The following is an 18,453-nucleotide window of genomic DNA, read 5'->3' as shown; positions in this document are numbered from 1 at the left end:
CCTCCGCTCTCCCCCTGCAGGCGGTGTTCCCTTGGGGCTGCGTTGGCTACGAGCTGGACGATGTCCGGAGCCACCCGACGTTCGCACGCTCAATGCCGAGGCCCACCTGGGTGCTGCTCAGCGTCGTGAACTATTTCAGGTGGGCCCACGTCGGCGTCATCTCTTCCTCAGAGGACATCTGGGTGGAGACGGCCACCAAGGTTTGAAGTTATTTCCTCGTAGATGAATCAGATCCAAGCCTCTTTCACACATGTCCATCATTGGGTCAGTGTGTCAGTATGTATGTATGTGTGTGTGTGTTTGTGTGTGTGTGTGTTGTCTCCGTCCCGTCCAGGTGGCTGATTCCTTGAGGAGCCACGGTCTACCGGTCAGACTGGTCAGTATCATGGAGAACACACCTCACGGCATCAGACGAACTCTGACGAAGCTCCGCAAGATGAGAGAAATACGAGGTGAGTTTCTTCCTCAGACCTTGACACCGTGAGGCACTGATTCACAGTATGTCTCTGAAAAATAACAAAAACGATCACAAAGAGACGCGAAATGACCACAAACATAAACTTAACATAAACAAACGACTTCAAAAGACTACAGAGATGCAAAAAGACCACGAGGAGATGCTCAATGACTGGAAATAGACACACAAAGATCAAAAACGACTACAAACAACCCAAAATGATGACAAAATCCATCACTAAAAGATGCTAAACAACTAAAAATGGATGCACATAATCACAAAGAGACTACGAATGAACCAAAACGACCACGAAAAGACAGAAAACTACAACCTAGAAATGTACAGTGTCTAAAATTAGATGCAAAATGACAACAAAACATGAAAAACACTCCAAAAAACATGTGAAACGACTGTAAAATGACCACAAGGTGCAAAACGACTTAACAATAGACGTATTGTGACCACAAAGAGACACAAAACGACCACGGAAAGACAGAAAACTACAACCTAGAATAGTACAGTGTCTAAAAATAGATGCAAAATGACAACAAAGACATGAAAAACACTACAAAAACATGAAAAAACAACTACAAAATGACCACAAGGTGCAAAATGACTAAACAATAGACGTATCATGACCACAGAGAGACACAAAACGACCATGAAATGACTTCAACAAGCCAGAGACAAGATAAGACAAGAAAACAACCACAAAGAGATGCAAAACAGCTACAAATAGATTCAAAACAACCACAAAAAGATGCAAAACAGCTACAAATAGATTCAAAACCATCACAAAAAGATGCAAAACAGCTACAAATAGATTCAAAACCATCGCAAAAAGTTCCAAATCGATACAAAACGACAGACAAACAGACAGAAAAAGACTACTTAGATGCAAAATGACCACACAGAGACCCAAATTACTACAAAGATACGCAAATCAACTTAAAAACAAAAGGCAAAACTATCACGGAGACGCAAAACAACTACAAAATGACCACACGAGTAAAAGTTCTGAACGTAGATTCGACAAAGACGCCCAAAATGACCACAGGGACTCGGAAAGTGACTTGAAACAGATGCATAACAGCACAAAGAGACACACAACTACTCCCAAAACGTCCACAAAGGGACGCGGAACAACGAAAAGTCGACTCTTTGGCTTCTCTTTGTCTTGCTCCGGTTGAATGAGTGAATCCTGCTCCGTGTCGTGTGTCGTCCTGTAGTTGTGATCCTCTGCATGCACTCTGCACTGATTGGCGGCGGCCTCCAGAAGCAGCTCCTGGAGACGGCCTACGACATGCATCTGATCGATGGCTCCCTGGTCTTCGTGCCCTACGACACCCTGCTCTACAGCCTGCCCTACCGCAACGTCAGCTACCCGGCCCTGAGGAGGAACAGCAAACTGCAGCGGGCCTACGACGCCGTGCTCACCGTCACCATCCACTCCCCGCACGTGTCCTTCTACGAGGCGTACGGGGCGGCCGTGGAGAGCGGGGAGGTGGCCGGGACGCTGAAGCCTCAGCAGGTGACGTGTGAGGACTGTTAGATATCTTAGAGGTTTGTGTGCACCGTCGAGATGCCTTTGAGCAAGGCGCTTCAATCTCACCGTGTCCCGCAGGTGTCTCCGCTCTTCGGCACCATCTACAGCTCCGTCCTCTTCATGGCTCACGCCGTGCACCGGGTTCGGCAGGCCCGGGGGTGGATGTCTGGGGGAAACCTGGCAACGCACACCCGCAACCTGGACTTCCAGGTACCGAGAGGGTCCTGACTAAGACGTGCGGTGTTTCAAATGTACAGGAATTTAAGGGCCCACTCACACTGTCCTTCCGCACCGGGCCAAAGCAGGTTTTTCGGGTAGAGCCTCGTGCGTTTGACCAGTGTGAGCGAAACCGCTCTGCGCATAACTGCGGCCAGCTGGCCGTCCACGGCCCGTTTGGGAGAGGAGGGTTTTTGTAAAGCACGTTTGCACATGTACGAGCGTGAGGCCTACAGCGGTTCTGAGGTCATTTCCTGTGCGCCTGTTGGGACGTAGACAAAAGAAGGAGGGACCATGCGCGGACATTTAAAACAATGGCGGTGAAAGGTTCACGTTGGTGTGATGCGGAGGTGGAGTGTTTACTGCAGATTTGGTCGATGAAAAGATTCAAAAACAGTCGACAAGACGCACAAAAACTCTGAGGTCTACGGAAAGATCTGGAAACAAAGCCACGCATCGCCATGACGTCATCAATGCGTGTGACGTGTTAAGGCGTGATGACGTATAGGCAGCAAGAAGCAATCTCCGAGGCCCAGGTAGTGTGAGTACAAACGGGCCTGGAGGGGGGGACAAGGACCCTAAAGCACGGGGCACGGGACGGAGGCACAGTGGGAGTGCGCCCTTACTGTAGAGGCAGTGAGTGAGGTGTGTTCAGTAGACGTGTTGACGGTCTCAGTTTAGAGTCTAAAACAGGAAATGAATATTAGCACCAATATATTAAAGCAGTTCTTACCTTTCTGGCGTGTCGCACATCTGAGCTCATCTCATCTTCAACCGCTTATCCGGGGTCGGGTCGCGGGGGAAGGAAGGAAGGGAACAGAGGAAGGGAAGGAAAGAAAGGAAAGGAATTGAACAGAGGAAAGGAAGGAAAGGAAGGGAACAGAGGAAAGGAAGGAAAGGACGCAAGGAAGGAAAGAAAGGAACATAGGGAGTGAGCATCAGATGAAAGAACTCTGGTGAACGAGCAGAAACAAAAAAAGCGTCTGAGACGACGTCGTCACATGAACGATGTGCCCCCCCCCCCCAAAGTCCCGCCCTCCTCCCCCTGCCCGACCTCTGACAGTAAAATCTCATTTTCGCTGCAGGGCTTCAGCCACGCCATCAAAACCAACGACTCTGGAGCAGCTCTGCTGGAGTTCCTCATACTGGACACCGACGGACTCTCCGGGGAGCTGACGCCAACGCACAGGTGTGTGTGTGTGTGTATGTGTGTGTGTGAGCTGCTGTGTGAGTTGCAACTCAGGTGTTTTTGTCCCATTTAACAATTTGTCCAAATGAATCCGTGACAGCATCGACATGGAGGCCGGTTTGGTGCATTTCCTGGGTCGGGAAATCCACTTCCCTCGCGGCTACGGACCCAGAAAAGACTCCTCCTGCTGGTTCACTCCGGGAGTCGTCTGCACGGGGGGTTAGGAACGAACAGGCACACACACACACACACACACACACTCCCGTCATTGCTGATGCATTTGGTTCTCCAGCTGCTCATTAGAGTAAAACAGTGTCACATAAAGACAGGTTTGAGATTGTTAATTGTTCTTGTTTTTCTTTGTTCCTTCACATCTTATTGGTTCTTGTTGCAGGCGTGGATCTGTTCTCCACCATCGGCGTGTTCCTCGGGGCGATGGGCGCCTCAGTCTTCGGGGTGGCGTTTATTTACTGCGTCAGGTAAATACACCGAAAAGGTCAGCAGGGCCCTGTGGTCTTTTTCGGCATGAAAATACATCGAATAAGCCAACGAGACTATTTCTTTTGTGGATTAACCAGGTACAGAGAAATCCTGGAGAGTCGCTAACAGCCGGACGTGGCTAACACTGATTAGCTCGGGGCAGTACGGTGAAGGCATTCAAAGGTCTTTTTTAACCACTAATACTGCTGAAAATAACAGCAAACCTCTGCAGCAACATGAGAAGAGTCCCTACACACACAACAAAGCACCAACAAAGGTTATTAAAAAGACTGTTAACCAGTAGGCCCATGGTGACAGGGAGTCCATACAAGTCGATTACCAAATGCACGGGAGTTCAGTCCAAACCAGTCTGTCTCTCTTTACTTTAAGGCGTAGGAAAGTCGCACCCGTGGGGGATTGGGGTGTTTCGACAACTCCACTTTTATAGCAAATATATCTCACACACACACACAAACACACATATTCCACAGGTAAACCCGTGTGCCTACCCCTCGCAGTGCACCAGCATACAAAAATGGAGCCATCTCAGCCTCCTTACGCTGCATGAAAAGGCGTTGGTCAAATTGAACGAGCATTCGCCCAATCACAGGCCGTTGTCCGTGACCTTTGTTTTGTGTGTAGGGACTCTTCTCATGCTGCTGCAGAGGTTTGCTATTATTTTCAGCAGCATTAGTGGTTAAAAAAGACCTTTGAATGCCTTCACCGTACTGCCCCGAGCTAATCACTGTTAGCCACGTCCGGCTGTTAGCGACTCTACGGGATTTCCCCATACCTGGTGGATCAACGGAAAAAACTGTCTCTTATTTGATTATTATCGTATTTTCATGCCAAAAAAGACCATGGGGTCCATTTTGGACAGACTTATACTTTAAAACAGAGACGCACCGAAGAACCAGTGGCGAGGAAGGCCGAGTGTGGCGTCGCCTCACGTCGTCTCACGTCGTTACTTAGAAACACACGGTTGTTTGTAGTTTAGTTTCTTTCTTCTCAGTCACAGATTAAGCTGTTTTTTGTCTCTTGTTGCCTAGGCGACGCATCAATCAGATCCGACTCGTCAAGGGTCCAAACAGGATCCTGTTGACCCTGGATGACGTCACGTTCATCAACCCGTCGCTTAGCAACAAGGTCGGGCCCTGTCCGATGAGCTTTGTGCCTTTGTTGTAAAGATAACCTGAGTCTCTCCCCCTGACCTTTGACCTCTGGCTGGTTCACAGAAGCTGAGTCTGGATGACAGCAGGGCGAGCGGCATGAGGAGCGTGTCCGACGTCACCTCGCCCGTCTCCACTCTGTCCCCGGCCACCTACGAGAACTCCAACGTCGTGGTTTTCGAGGTGAGACCGGGAGTTTAACGCGTTCGAGGAAACAGGAACTCAGCTCGACCTGTCGGGAAAAAGGAAACTAATGGAATAAAAATGAACAAATGATATTAGAGATAAATAAATCAAATTAGAAATAAACAGAGAAATTATTATTATTATCATTATTGTTGTTGTTATATTAATATTTTATTATATTAATAACAATCAACAGACTTTTTAAAGTATATATATGAATTTATTAACATATAAATAAATGTAAAAATGTAATGAAATGTGCATTTTATAAAAATAAAAATATATACATAATTAAATATATTTATGACATTTTTAAATAAATATACAGAAAAACTGAGCAAATACATTAGAAAATATATACATATATGTATATACATTACATATTATATTTTTCAATTATATTTCCACATTTATATATTTTTATTTATTTCTCTTTATATTTCTATATCTTTATATTTATCATTTAATATAATTATCTCTATATGTCAGTTTTATTATTGACTTATATTTTTTAGTCATTCTATTTATTTCTCCTCATATTTCCATATTTTTCATAATTTAATTAGAATTATTATTTATTTTTTCTATATATATTTCCATTGTTTCTATTTGGTTATATTCATTATTTTATTTATTTCTCTTTATATATTTCCACATTTTTTATTCATTAATATTCATTATTTTATTTTTTTTCCATACATTTCCACATTTGTATTTATTTATTTATTCTTTTATTAATTTCTCTTGATTTATTTCTGTCCAGGTTGTGAGAAAAACAGTTTTTTGTTCCCACTGTGACGTTGTGATGTTTATGGTCTCTTCCACTGTTGAATCCTTAAGTGCATGAATGAAAACCCTGAAAAAGGTCTGAACCTCTGTTGTTGTCTCCTCTCCAGGGCGACTGGGCCTGGCTCAAGAGACTCCCTGACGGCTCGTTCAGCAGCATCAACCCCAGAACCAGCCTCGTGTTTGAGCTGGTGCGTGACCGAGACAAACCCCGCCCGTAACAAAAGAAACCAGCACCCTGAAGTCCCCTTTGTTTCTGTGGCTGCAGATGAAGGACATGCGTCACGAGAACGTCAACCCTTTCCTGGGCTTCTTCCACGACTGCGGCGTCTTCGCCATCGTGACGGAGTTCTGCTCGAGGGGAAGTCTGGAGGACCTGCTGCTGAACGACGACGTCAAGCTGGACTGGATGTTCAAGTCCTCGCTGCTCCTGGATCTGATTAAGGTTTGTGCGGAGGGCTGCTGGTGCCCCGCATGAGGAAATGTCAAATTAAATAACTCTGTATTTTCACTACTAGTTCGATAGGATTCACGATACTGATCATTTTCGCATCGTTATTCTCATTTTCATTTAAAAATAGAATAAAATTATATATATGCAGATCGATTTTTGTTGTCGTTGTGCGGATCCGAACGCTGCTGAGAAATTGCACGTTTTACCTTTAACAAATATTGCACCTTAATTTGATTCGGACAGTGCGTTTATCTGCGATTAAATTGCAATTAAAGTGTCATTCTGACGTAAAATCCTCCCACAGTCTTTTTTTTCGGCACTCACATACATCAAATAAGCCACGGAGACGTTTTTTTACGTGTAACAATTATTACAAGGGAAATCCTCGAGTGTCGCTAACAGCCGGACGTGGCTAACAGTGATTAGCTCGGGGAAGTGCGGTGAAGGCATTCAAAGGTCTTTTTTAACCACTAATGCTGCTGAAAATAACAGCAAACCTCTGCAGCAGCATGAGAAGAGTCCCTACACACAAAACAAAGCAGCAACAGCGTAGTTAGTGAACCCAGAGTTTATTAAAAGATATTAAATTGGCATTAAAGTGTAATTCCGATGTAAAAATCACCCCACAGTGTCTTTTTTCGTCACTTACTTACATCAAATAAGCCATTGAGACAGTTTTTTCCGTGTAACAACTATTAACGGAGAAATCAAGGAGAGTCGCTAACAGCCTGACGTGGCTAACAGTGATTAGCTCGGGGCAGCACGGTGAAGGCATTCAAAAGTCTTTTTTAACCACTAATGCTGCTGAAAATAACAGCAAACCTCTGCAGCAGCATGAGAAGAGTCCCTACACACACAACAAAAAGCACCAATGGGCTCCTTCCTTTGGGATTGACTTTGGTAATCCACTGTAATGGACTTTACTATGAGAGGAGCTGGTGCAGGGGCCAGTAGGTAAGTCTTTAAAACACTCTTTAATAAACTCTGGCTTCACTAACTACGCTGTTGCTGCTTTGTTGTGTGTGGTTGTTGCTGATTAACTTACTGTCAGTCCAAGCGTCTCAGTTGTGCTGTTGGGTCATTGAATTTGTAACAAAACATAATGTTTTATCAACTTTTCGTCTGTTTTGTACGTAAAAGTCTAAATCAATAAAGTAACTAAAGATGTCAGATGACTGTAGTGAGGTAGAAGCAGAAAGTCAGTTTGTTTGTTCTCCGTCTCAGGGTATGAAGTACCTCCACCACCGCGGGGTGACCCACGCTCGCCTCAAGTCCCGTAACTGCGTGGTGGACGGGCGTTTCGTCCTCAAGGTCACAGACTTCGGCTACAGCGAGGTCGTGGAGGCCCAGAGGTTCCCCTACGAGGAGCCGCCTGCAGACGGTGAGAGGACACCAGACGGTGATGGTGATGATTCATGAGTTAACAAACTAACGCAGCTGTGTGTGTGTGTGTGTGTGTGTGTGTGTGTGTGTGTGTGTGTGTGTGCATGTCTGTGTGTGTGTGTGTGTGCGCGTGTGTGTGTGTGTGTCCAGAGTTGCTGTGGACGGCTCCAGAGATCCTGAGGAGCGGGCGGCCCGATCTCCAGGGGACTCTTCCTGGGGACGTGTACAGCTTCGCCATCATCATGCAGGAGGTGGTGGTCCGAGGGCCCCCGTTCTGCATGATGGACCTGTCCGCCACAGGCAAGGCAGCAGTGACACGCATCGAGTCTGATTTGATTTAATATCGATCTTGATTAAGGATATTTCAGTTACAAAACTGATTTTTCTTTGATCTGAAAGAGATTTTCAGTACGGGCGTATTCTGAGCAAACGGGTCCCTGGGCGCAGACATGTCAGGGGCCGCCCACTCTGTCTACACAGGAACAAGACACCTAAATTCTCTTTTTGGTCATTTAACGTCTTTTTTTAATGCTTTGTTATTGTTTTGCATCTATTTTTAGTCATTTTGCATCTTTTTGTGGTGGTTTTGCATCTATTTTTAGTCACTGTGCATCTTTTTGTGTTAGTTTTGCTTCTATTTTTAGACTTTTTGCATCTTTTTGTGGTGGTTTTGCATCTATTTTTAGTCGTTTAGCATCTTTTTGTGGTGGTTTTGCATCTATTTTTAGTCGTTTAGCATGTTTTTGTGGTGGTTTTGCATCTATTTTTAGTCATTTTGCATCTTTTTGTGGTGGTTTTGCATCTATTTTTAGTCATTTTGCATCTTTTTGTGGTGGTTTTGCATCTATTTTTTAGACTTTTTACGTTGTACATCATTGTTTTGTTTCTCTCTGTGGTCATTTTACATCTATTTCTAATCATTTTCTGTGTCTTTGTTGCATTTTGGTCTCCATGTGGTCGTGTTGTGTCTTTCTTCAGTCATTAAGAATCTCCTCGTGGTCATTTTGCATCCCTGTAGTTAGTTACACAAGGACCACCCACATGATGTTCCTCTGTGTTTTAGACATTCTGGAGAAGCTGTGTAAGCCTCCTCCGCTGTTTCGCCCGGTGGTCAGTCCCGACTACGCTCCGTTAGAGTGCATCCAGCTGATGAAACAGTGCTGGAACGAGCAGCCCGACAAGAGACTGGGCTTTGAGGAGATCTTTGATCAGGTAAAAATGAACTTTTAACTACATTTGACCCTCATCTGAACAAAATACCGACCTTTAAAAGCTACAAAACAGCACATATACTGTAAGTAGGGGGCATTTCACATTTACCTACTCTTGATGGTGTAAGTCAGGGCTGCCCAATCCTGCTCCTGGAGGGCCACTGTCCTGCATGTTTTACGTTTCTCCCTGCAACACACTTGAGTCTAATGATGTGCTCGAAACCTAAAACATGCAGGACAGTGGCCCTCCAGGAGCAGGGTTGGGGAGCCCTGGTGTAAATGTTTTTACATGCTTTTTAATCCCTAAAATAATCAAAATTCTGCACAAAAAAATGCACGATTGATGCTTATTTGAATTGAAAATAATCTATTGTTCTTGGGTTTGGGTGTTAGCCTTGTCACGTCTCGTCTTTCGCGCTTTTGCCTCGTCTCCTTTTCAGTTTAAGAACATCAACAAGGGCAAGAAGACGAACATCATAGACTCCATGCTGAGGATGTTGGAACAGTACTCATCGAACCTGGAGGAGCTGATCCGAGAGCGGACGGAGGAGCTGGAGATCGAGAAGCAGAAGACGGAGAAGCTGCTGACTCAGATGCTTCCTCCGTGAGTTCACGCAGACAAACTCACAGACAACACAGATCACACACACACTGACGCATGCGGACGGCGATGTTATTCCACCATTCCACCTTTCGTCCTGCAGCTCTGTTGCCGAGGTCCTGAAGGTCGGCGGTACGGTCGAACCGGAGCACTTTGACAGTGTGTCGCTTTACTTCAGCGACATCGTCGGCTTCACCACCATCTCAGCCAACAGCGAACCCATCGAGGTGGTCGACCTGCTCAACGACCTCTACACCGTCTTTGACGCCATCATAGGAAACCACGACGTCTACAAGGTGCTTTGAGCTTTTACGTTCATGTTGAATCTCGTTACGTCACGTTCTGGCTCACACACTTATATTCCGCCCCCAGGTGGAGACTATCGGCGATGCTTACATGGTGGCGTCCGGTGTTCCCGTCCCCAACGACAACCGCCACGCTGCAGAGATAGCCAACATGGCGCTCGACATCCTGAGCGCCGTGGGAACCTTCAAAATGAGACACATGCCCGACGTTCCAGTCAGGATACGTATAGGACTGCACACAGGTGAGGCAGGAAGGACGCGTCGCTTTGGGTCGATGGTGGCCTCTCACAGACACGTCCGTATCTGTTGGTGTCTGCCACAGACTTTATAATAAAATGGACGTAGCGTCTCCATCGAGGTGCATTCTCTCAACCTGATCCGATCGTCCTCACCTACGGGAGTCGCCATCTTGTCAGACTTTGACTCCGCCTCATTTCCTCTGACCAAAAAAGGGCATGTATGTGACGCTGGGGGGAGGGAGATACGTCCATCTAGACAGACAACCATTCACACCTACGGGTGATTTAGAGTCATCAATGAACCCAACACCTGCACGTCTTTGGACTGTGGGAGGAAACCGGAGAACCCGGAGAAAACCCACACAGACACGGGGAGAAAATGCACACTTACAGAACCAGCAACCCTCTTGCTGTGAGGCAACAGTGCTAACCACCACATTACTGCGCCAAACCTGCTACGTGAAAACTAGTTGGCGAGCAAAAAGAAAACTCTATTGAGATTGAGATCTTCAGTGGTGATATGAATGTAAAACCACAAACGTGTGTGTGCGTGTGCGTGTGCGTGTGCGTGTGTGTGTGTGTGTGTGTGTGTGCGTGTGTTGTAGGTCCGTGTGTAGCCGGCGTGGTTGGTCTCACGATGCCTCGCTACTGTCTGTTTGGAGACACGGTGACCACCGCCTCTCGTATGGAGTCCAGCGGGCTGCGTAAGGACCAATAAATCATGTTTTATTCCCAACAAGCTGCAAATTATATTAATAATATATAATAAATATAATATAATGTTAATGTTTCCTGCAGCCTACAGGATCCACATCCACCAGAGTACAGTGAAGGTCCTGCGCGACTTAAATCTGGGCTACAAGGTCGAGTTAAGGGGCAAGTCAGACGTGAAGGTGAGGCGCTGTAACTCAGGCAGCGGAGATTTCCACACGTGGATGAAATAAAGACGTGCGTCACAGCCGTATGTGTCTGTTTCTCAGGGGAAAGGAGTGGAGGAGACCTACTGGCTCGTGGGGAGAGAGGGATTTAACAAACCTCTTCCTGTTCCTCCAGAGGTCAAGTCCGGGTAGGTACAACTGTCTTTTCACTGTGTGGTCCCCAAACACCTCGACTGGTCCAGACCGTCCTCACCAAAGACTCTCATCCACCACACTAGAGCTTCTTAACAGTAAATATCAGGTGTAGGTGCCAGAAAAAGGATCAAAAACTCAAATTACTAAAGAGAAATCCAATAAAAAAGGGCTGAAAATCACGTTTTTACACTTGAAGTAGAAGAAAACAGAGCAGAGTTTATTGTGATTGAGGCTGTCGACGCGTAACAAGCGGTTTAATGTGGACCTGCTGCTGGACGTAGGTGCCGAATGTTGGATCTTAGGGCGCACTCCCACTGTCCGTCCGCCCCGTGCCCCGTGCCCCGTGCTTTAGGGTCCTTGTCCCCCCCTCCAGGCCCGTTTGTACTCACACTACCTGGGCCTCGGAGAATGCTTCTTGCTGCCTATACGTCATCACGCCGTAACACCTCACACGCATTGATGACATCATGGCGATGCGTGGCTTTGTTTCCAGATCTTTCCGTAGACCTCGGAGTTTTTGTGCGTCTTGTCGACTGTTTTTGAATCTTTTCATCGACCAAATCTGCAGTAAACACGTCATTGATCTGATTGGTTGATTCAGCCCGATAGACAGATGGTTTATCCAATCACCTGTTTCAACAGCCAATCAGCTAGAGAGTAAATGAGGAGAGGGAGCGCCGTAATCGAGAACGAAGCAGTGAATCAGAGAGAAAGAAATGTTGTTTTGCCGTTTCATCTCTACTAGAAATGCAGCTGTAGCAAGTATCTCACTGTCGCCGTCCTCGTTTATGTTTCACGATGCTACAAATTATGTACAGCTACAAAAAACAAGCCTGAGAAGTCAGAACAGAAGTACTTTGCAGATGATACACAGGTGTCCGGCAGGTTTCAGAGCGCTGCAGACCGGCACAGTTTCAACTCATCATCTGGACTGTGTGTGTGTGTGTGTGTGTGTGTGTGTGTGTGCGCGTGTGTGTGTGTACTGCGCTCATGCTCTTCACTTCGTCTCCAACAGGCAAATGGCCCACGGGCTGCAGATCGCAGAGATTACCCAGTACAAGAAACGGAAACAAGCCGAGAAACAACAACAGGAGCAGCTCGCAAAGAAGAAAAACTGAGGTAGTGTTCCATCCTTCTTTATATCCAGGTATTTACTTTGTGTGTATTCAACGTATTAAAAGCAGGAGACGTGACATATGACAGCAAATCTGGTGAGGAGGCAGGTTGGGGTGGACGGGTCCCTTCATGTCCCGGACGTACGAAACCAAACCGAGCCTGTTTTTTAATCCTAACACAGTTGTTTTAATCGTTTTTTGTTTCTGATGTTCACGAGTTTGTCCAACGTCTCACCCCACAGTCACTACTTTATTAGCTTGTTAGTTATTAAAGTTACCCATAGACTGTATAAAAAATGGACGTAACCTCTATGTGGAGGCACTCCCGGTACTCGGCCGTATTCAGCACCCCTGCCGTGAAATGCATCCCCCTCGCGTTACAGGTGATATTCTGGATCAGAAGGCTGTTGTTTCCACCTATAGGAGTAGCTTATTTACGGGTAACCCACAACGGTGAGAACATTGGTCACTTACAGTCTTTAAACTATTGTAGCCGAGCGTTAGGGGGTCGCCTTTACTGTAGTGACGTAACAAAACAACTAACGGGACAGGAGACGGGATAGCGTGTCCAGCGATGCAACTCTGCTCCTCTTTATTTTCTCAGACCGAGAGACACACGACACCAGTGGTAAACGTCCGCCGTACCGCAACTCAGAGGGACACACCTCTTTTCCATGTGTAAACACAGGACAGTCTGTTTCACTGTTTTAAAGAGTTTAAAATCACAAACTTGGATACTAGCGAACACAAAACAACGCCTTTTTGTATGTTCTGTGGATTTAAATGGATCTTTTAAGCAAGTTGAATGAATTTGACTTTCCTAAATATAATCCCAGCTTTTCTTGAAGTTATCTCATCTCATCTCATCTTCAGCCTCTTATCTGGGGTCGGGTCCTGGGGGCAGCAGCTCCAGCAGGGGACCCCAAACTTCCCTTTCCCGGGCCACATTAACCAGCTCTAACTGGGGGATCCTGAGGCGTTCCCAGGCCAGTGTGGAGATCTAATCTCTCCACCTGGTCCTGGGTCTTCCCCGAGGCCTCCTCCCAGCTGGACGTGCCTGGAACACCTCCCTAGGGAGGCGCCCAGGGTTCATCCTTACCAGATGATCCTGAACCACCTCAACTGGCTCCTTTCAACGCAAAGGAGCAGCGGCTCTACTCCGAGTTCCTCACGGATGCTGAACTTCTCACCCTAAATTAATTATTAATTATTTAATCTTGCAGTTAATAGGTTCAAAAGTGTGTGTTTTTATTTGGGTTACCTGTGTATAAGCTGCTCCTATAGGTGGAAACAACAGCCTTCTGATCAGGAATATCACCTATAATGCGAGGGGGGGGCGTTTCACAGCAGGGGGGCTGAATACGGCACATCACCGGATTCGTCTGTGGCTACCTGGCATCGGTTACCGTCGAACCTGATGCCTTTCTCCTAATATTTTGATTTTCAATTCCCTCCTTTCGTCCTTTCCCCTTCGTCCTCCTGACTCTCTCCTCCTCTCAGCATCCCCACGGACGAGTCAAAGTCTCTCAAGGCAGTGAAGAAGATCTCGCGTGTCTCTCAGCTGTACGCGCCCGACGACGACGCCATGATGTCGCACCGCTGACAGACATGAAGTTTGCCTGGAAGTTTTTTGTTTATATAGCTCACACCGACCTCACACAGCACACCAAACTATGACCTTTAACCTCAGATCCAAACAGTTCCCTCAAGAACTTCCGATCGAGGATAAAGACGGGGAAACGTTCCCTGCAACTGTTTCAAAGGTTTCCAGGAGGAGAGAGAGAGAGAGAGAGAGGGAGAGAGAGAGAGAGGGAGGGGAGGAAGTGAGAGCGTCCCTCCAGATTATCACCGCGTGTCTGTGCGCATTAACGGCTCGAGTCGAGCAGATGAAGTCCCGTACGGAGGCCGACGTGTGGTGACTCAGCAGAGCAGGGATCTACAGAAAGTGTCTGTCAGCAGCAGATAATCTCTCTCTCCTTCACTTCCCTCCATCTCCGTCCGAAGGAGAGGAAACAGAGAGAGGGAGAGGGAGAGAGGGAGGGAGATTAAGGCGGGGAGGAGAGGAATGTGGCGACTGGGCTCTGCGGTGCAAAACAGAAGTAATGACTGATGTTTAGGTGCTTTTTGGGAGCGTTCCTGTCTTTGTTTAGAGCGTAAACAATAGAAAGATGAAGGGAAATGAAAGAAGGAAGAGGGGGGAGGACATTAGAGAGGCTAAAATGGTTTTATTTAATATTTATTTCCATAGTTTTGTGTTTTTTCGGCTTATAACAGTTTACCAGAGGTGCAGAAGGTGTTAATTGGGTATATTTTATAGATTTAATGAATTAAAATAGTCTTTTATTGCAGATGTTTTTGTAGATTAATGTTAATTATTCACGCAACAAACACTTTTCACTTCCTACTTCTTTTCATCAGAAGATGAATTTCTGTCAAATAAGCTGTAATTTAGGGGCCGTGGCCAAATGAATGTCACTGTTAGAGGGGAAAAGTCACTCGTGAGGATGTACACAATGTTTCCGATCATTATTATTGTTATTATTATTATTATTATTATTATTATTATTATTATTATTATTATGGGAATTCACGATGATGAACTTATTGTGAGTGTTTGTTTTTATCCCAATCCACAATAAAAACAATGACAGTCCCATCCTTAGTGTGTTATTTATTTATTATTCCACTGATGAGAGGAAATTAGAACTTAAATGCACAAGTTGGTCTTATTTTCAAAGTTGTGTAAAAATACTTGAGTTCAAGTACCTCGGGATCTTGTTCACGAGTGAGGGGACGATGGAGCGTGAGTTTGGCCGGAGCATCGGAGCAGCGGGGGCGGAGCTGCAGTCGCTCTACCGCACCGTTGTGACGAAAAGAGAGCTGAGGAAGACAAAGCTCTGGATCTACCCTCAGTCCTGGTTCCTACCCTCACCTGTGGTCATGAAAGCTGGGTCAGGACACAAAGAACCGTGTGTGTGTGTGTGTGTGTGTGTGTGTGTGTGTGTGTGTGTGTGTGTGTGTGTGTGTTGGACAGCGGCAGTGATTTTTAAAATAACTCCTCAGCGCTCCCTGGTGGTGCTACGGAGAACACACTGTTAATTTAAGCTGCAGATGGCATCCTGCAGGATTATCCCTGCTGATCCATGTGTGTGTGTGTGTGTGTGTGTGTGTGTGTGTGTGTGTGTGTGTGTGTGTGTGTGTGTGTGTGTGTGTAAAAGGAAGTGAAGGAGAAGAGGAAAAAGAAGAACTGAATGTGAGGGATGAAGAGGAGGCTGCAGGATGAGGGTTCTGCTGTAGCCCCCCCCCCCCCCCCACCCCCCCCCCCCCGGGCCACATGGTAAGTTTTGGACTTGTTCCTTTTGTGCATTAAAGCAACAACCAAGCCCCCACACGGCCACACTTCCTGGTTGATCCAATCACGAAGTGCCAAAAACGTCAGTTCTCTGAGTGTCCACTAGGGGCAGGTTTCATAACAGAGCAGTTTCTCATTGAGCCCCATGTTAAACAGGCGGTTTACACAGCATCATTAAACCTGTTTAAGGACAAAAGAACATTCTAGTCTGTGTGTTTAGGTCATATCTCCATGACAACACTGAGGGGGGTGCATTTATTTGTACCACTCTTCACGCAGGTTGTGCCGTTCCTTTGTGGCTTTTTAACGCTCGTTGTGACACTTTTTCTTTTTCTGTTTATTCCAATCAAGACACAACACTTCCTGTGTTTCTACCCAAGAAGAGCTAGCAGACAATAAGGGCGCACTCACACTGTCCTTCTGCACCGGGTCAAGCCTAGTGCGTTTGACCAGTGTGAGTGCAACCGCTCCGTAAATAACTGCGGCCAGCTGGCCGTCCACTGCCCGTCTGAGAGAGGTGGGCTTTTGTACCAGCACGAGCATGAGGCCTACGGCGGCTCTGAGGTCATTTCCTGTGCGCCTGTTGGGACATAGAAAAAAGAAGGAGGGACCATGCGCGGACATTTAAAACAATGGCGGTGAAAGGTTCACGTGGGTGTGATGCGGAGGTGGAGTGTTTACTGCAGATTTGGTCGATGAAAAGATTCAAAAACAGTCGACAAGACGCACAAAAACTCTGAGGTCTACGGAAAGATCTGGAAACAAAGCCACGCATCGCCATGACGTCATCAATGCGTGTGACGTGTTACGACGTGATGACGTATAGGCAGCAAGAAGCATTCTACGAGGCCCAGGTAGTGTGAGTACAAACGGGCCTGGAGGGGGGGACAAGGACCCTAAAGCACGGGGCACGGGACGGAGGCACAGTGGGAGTGCACCCTGAGTGTTTAAAATAGTCAATTGAGTCCGAATGTTCAGAACAACTCAAGTTTAAATCACTTCTTAAACTTGTATTTATCGACTTATGCTGTTTTTAAAAGTGTTTTGTCTTTATGTGAAGCACATTGAGTCGCCTTGGTATGAAACTGACTCTCATTCATTGAGTTTGTTGCCTAAAAACTGAGATTTTTAAAGACATAACCTCCTCTTCGGGCCTCTGCTCCCTCCATATTTCCAGTGATGTTAACAAGAACATAACCGGCTCAACTTTGGCTTCATCCCCGCTCGAATCATCGCTCATCACTTACAGATCCAAACGCTCTTGAACCAGACGACTACACCGTGTGCCAGGAAGCCCCCGGCTCTGAACGCACGTGGCGTTTACACGTCGACCAGCCGACCGTCGGCGAAGGGCTCCCGACAAGCTGTCGTGTGTCGGAGCCGACGGAGCCGAGATTATCCCGGGATTTACGCCGTTATCCGGGCGTTAATGGCAGTTTGTTTGGGGGCAGGAAAGGGTTAGTATAGATTATGATACGGTGATATAGAATAAGGAGGAATATGGATTGGAAAGATTAGGGAATATTGAGGAATGGGAGATTAGACCTGGATTATTCACGTCGACGTGATCCGTCCCATCACGCTCAACGTCTCTCATCAGAAATAAAGTTAAAACCTCCAAATATGTATAAAAAAATAACAATAAAGAAGAAGTGCGTGAACTCTGAGGGAAATAGTTTAAGTTGGTTACATGTTCCGACTCACCTGCACGGACGTATTCATAGCCAACGGGCCCCGGGGCTCACACATGTGAGAGGCCCCCCACTCTCTCTCAAATTCAGAGTCAACTTTTAGTCCTTTTGGGGTCTATTTGTGGTCATTTTACCTCCATTTTTAGCTGTTTTCAATGTCTTTGTGGTTCTTTTGCATCTTTTTACGGTGGTTTTGCATTTCTTTATAGTCATTTCTAATCATTTTGTGGTGGTTTTGCATCTATTTTTAGACATTTTGCATCTTTCTGTTGTGGTTTTGCATCTATTTATAGCCATTTTGCATCTTTTTGTGCTCCTTTTGCATCTATTTATAGTCATTTTGTTGTGATTTTGCATCTATTCAAAATCTTTTTGCGTCTTCTATGGGGGTTTTGCATCTGTTTTTAGACATTTTGCATCTTTTTGTGGTCCTTTTGCATCTATTTATAGTAATTTTGAATCATTTCGTGGTGGTTTTGCATCCATTTTTAATTGTTTTGTATCTTTTTGTTGTGATTTTGTATCTATTTTTAGACATTTTACAGCTATTTTTTACTCACTTTTCATGTCTTCGTTGTCGTTTTGTGTCTATTTTCAGTCATTTTGCATCTCTTTGGCGTAGTTTTGCATCCCTGTAGTCCTTTTTTGTCCCTTTGTGGTCTGTTTTTCATCATTTTGCATGTCAAAACAAAACACCTGAAAATACCATTAATGTACTTATAATTTAAACATTATCATTCATTGCTTCATAACAGTAAAATATCAACTTTAACCAACTAACGGTTATCAAAGTTCAACATACTCCCTGTGAGAAACCTGCAGTTTTTACACCTTTAGTGGTTTCAGGTCATGACCACCTTCACACAAACACTTCTGAATACATCAAATACAAACACACATGTTGTATTCTGAACAGTGCAGAGGTTTAAAGTTGGACTGATAACTTGTTTGAATGCTCCCGATCACAAAAACAACGTAAAGACAAGATTTGAACAGTTTG

At 45.7% G+C, this 18,453-nt stretch overlaps 1 protein-coding gene across 1 annotated transcript in view; it reads left to right on the top strand.

The window, feature by feature from the left end:
- Positions 1-14,018, top strand: part of gc2 (guanylyl cyclase 2) — a 14,117-nt gene extending 99 nt beyond the window's left edge. Inside the window, exons 2-23 of the mRNA XM_083937399.1 lie at positions 21-200; positions 335-452; positions 1,687-1,988; positions 2,082-2,213; positions 3,305-3,408; positions 3,509-3,627; positions 3,803-3,887; positions 4,938-5,034; positions 5,124-5,240; positions 6,140-6,220; positions 6,298-6,474; positions 7,708-7,864; positions 8,017-8,166; positions 8,930-9,078; positions 9,518-9,681; positions 9,782-9,974; positions 10,051-10,225; positions 10,828-10,926; positions 11,021-11,115; positions 11,203-11,288; positions 12,311-12,414; positions 13,911-14,018. Of these exons, the coding sequence (XP_083793525.1) occupies positions 21-200; positions 335-452; positions 1,687-1,988; positions 2,082-2,213; positions 3,305-3,408; positions 3,509-3,627; positions 3,803-3,887; positions 4,938-5,034; positions 5,124-5,240; positions 6,140-6,220; positions 6,298-6,474; positions 7,708-7,864; positions 8,017-8,166; positions 8,930-9,078; positions 9,518-9,681; positions 9,782-9,974; positions 10,051-10,225; positions 10,828-10,926; positions 11,021-11,115; positions 11,203-11,288; positions 12,311-12,413 (2,883 nt within the window). The 3' untranslated portion in view covers position 12,414; positions 13,911-14,018. The remainder of the gene's footprint in view (positions 1-20; positions 201-334; positions 453-1,686; positions 1,989-2,081; positions 2,214-3,304; positions 3,409-3,508; positions 3,628-3,802; positions 3,888-4,937; positions 5,035-5,123; positions 5,241-6,139; positions 6,221-6,297; positions 6,475-7,707; positions 7,865-8,016; positions 8,167-8,929; positions 9,079-9,517; positions 9,682-9,781; positions 9,975-10,050; positions 10,226-10,827; positions 10,927-11,020; positions 11,116-11,202; positions 11,289-12,310; positions 12,415-13,910) is intronic.
- Positions 14,019-18,453: the final 4,435 nt, after the last annotated feature.

Source organism: Echiichthys vipera (assembly GCF_963691815.1).
Source record: "Echiichthys vipera genome assembly, chromosome: 22".
Taxonomy (NCBI): Eukaryota; Metazoa; Chordata; class Actinopteri; order Perciformes; family Trachinidae; genus Echiichthys; species Echiichthys vipera.
This window is presented reverse-complemented; position numbering and strand designations above follow the sequence as displayed.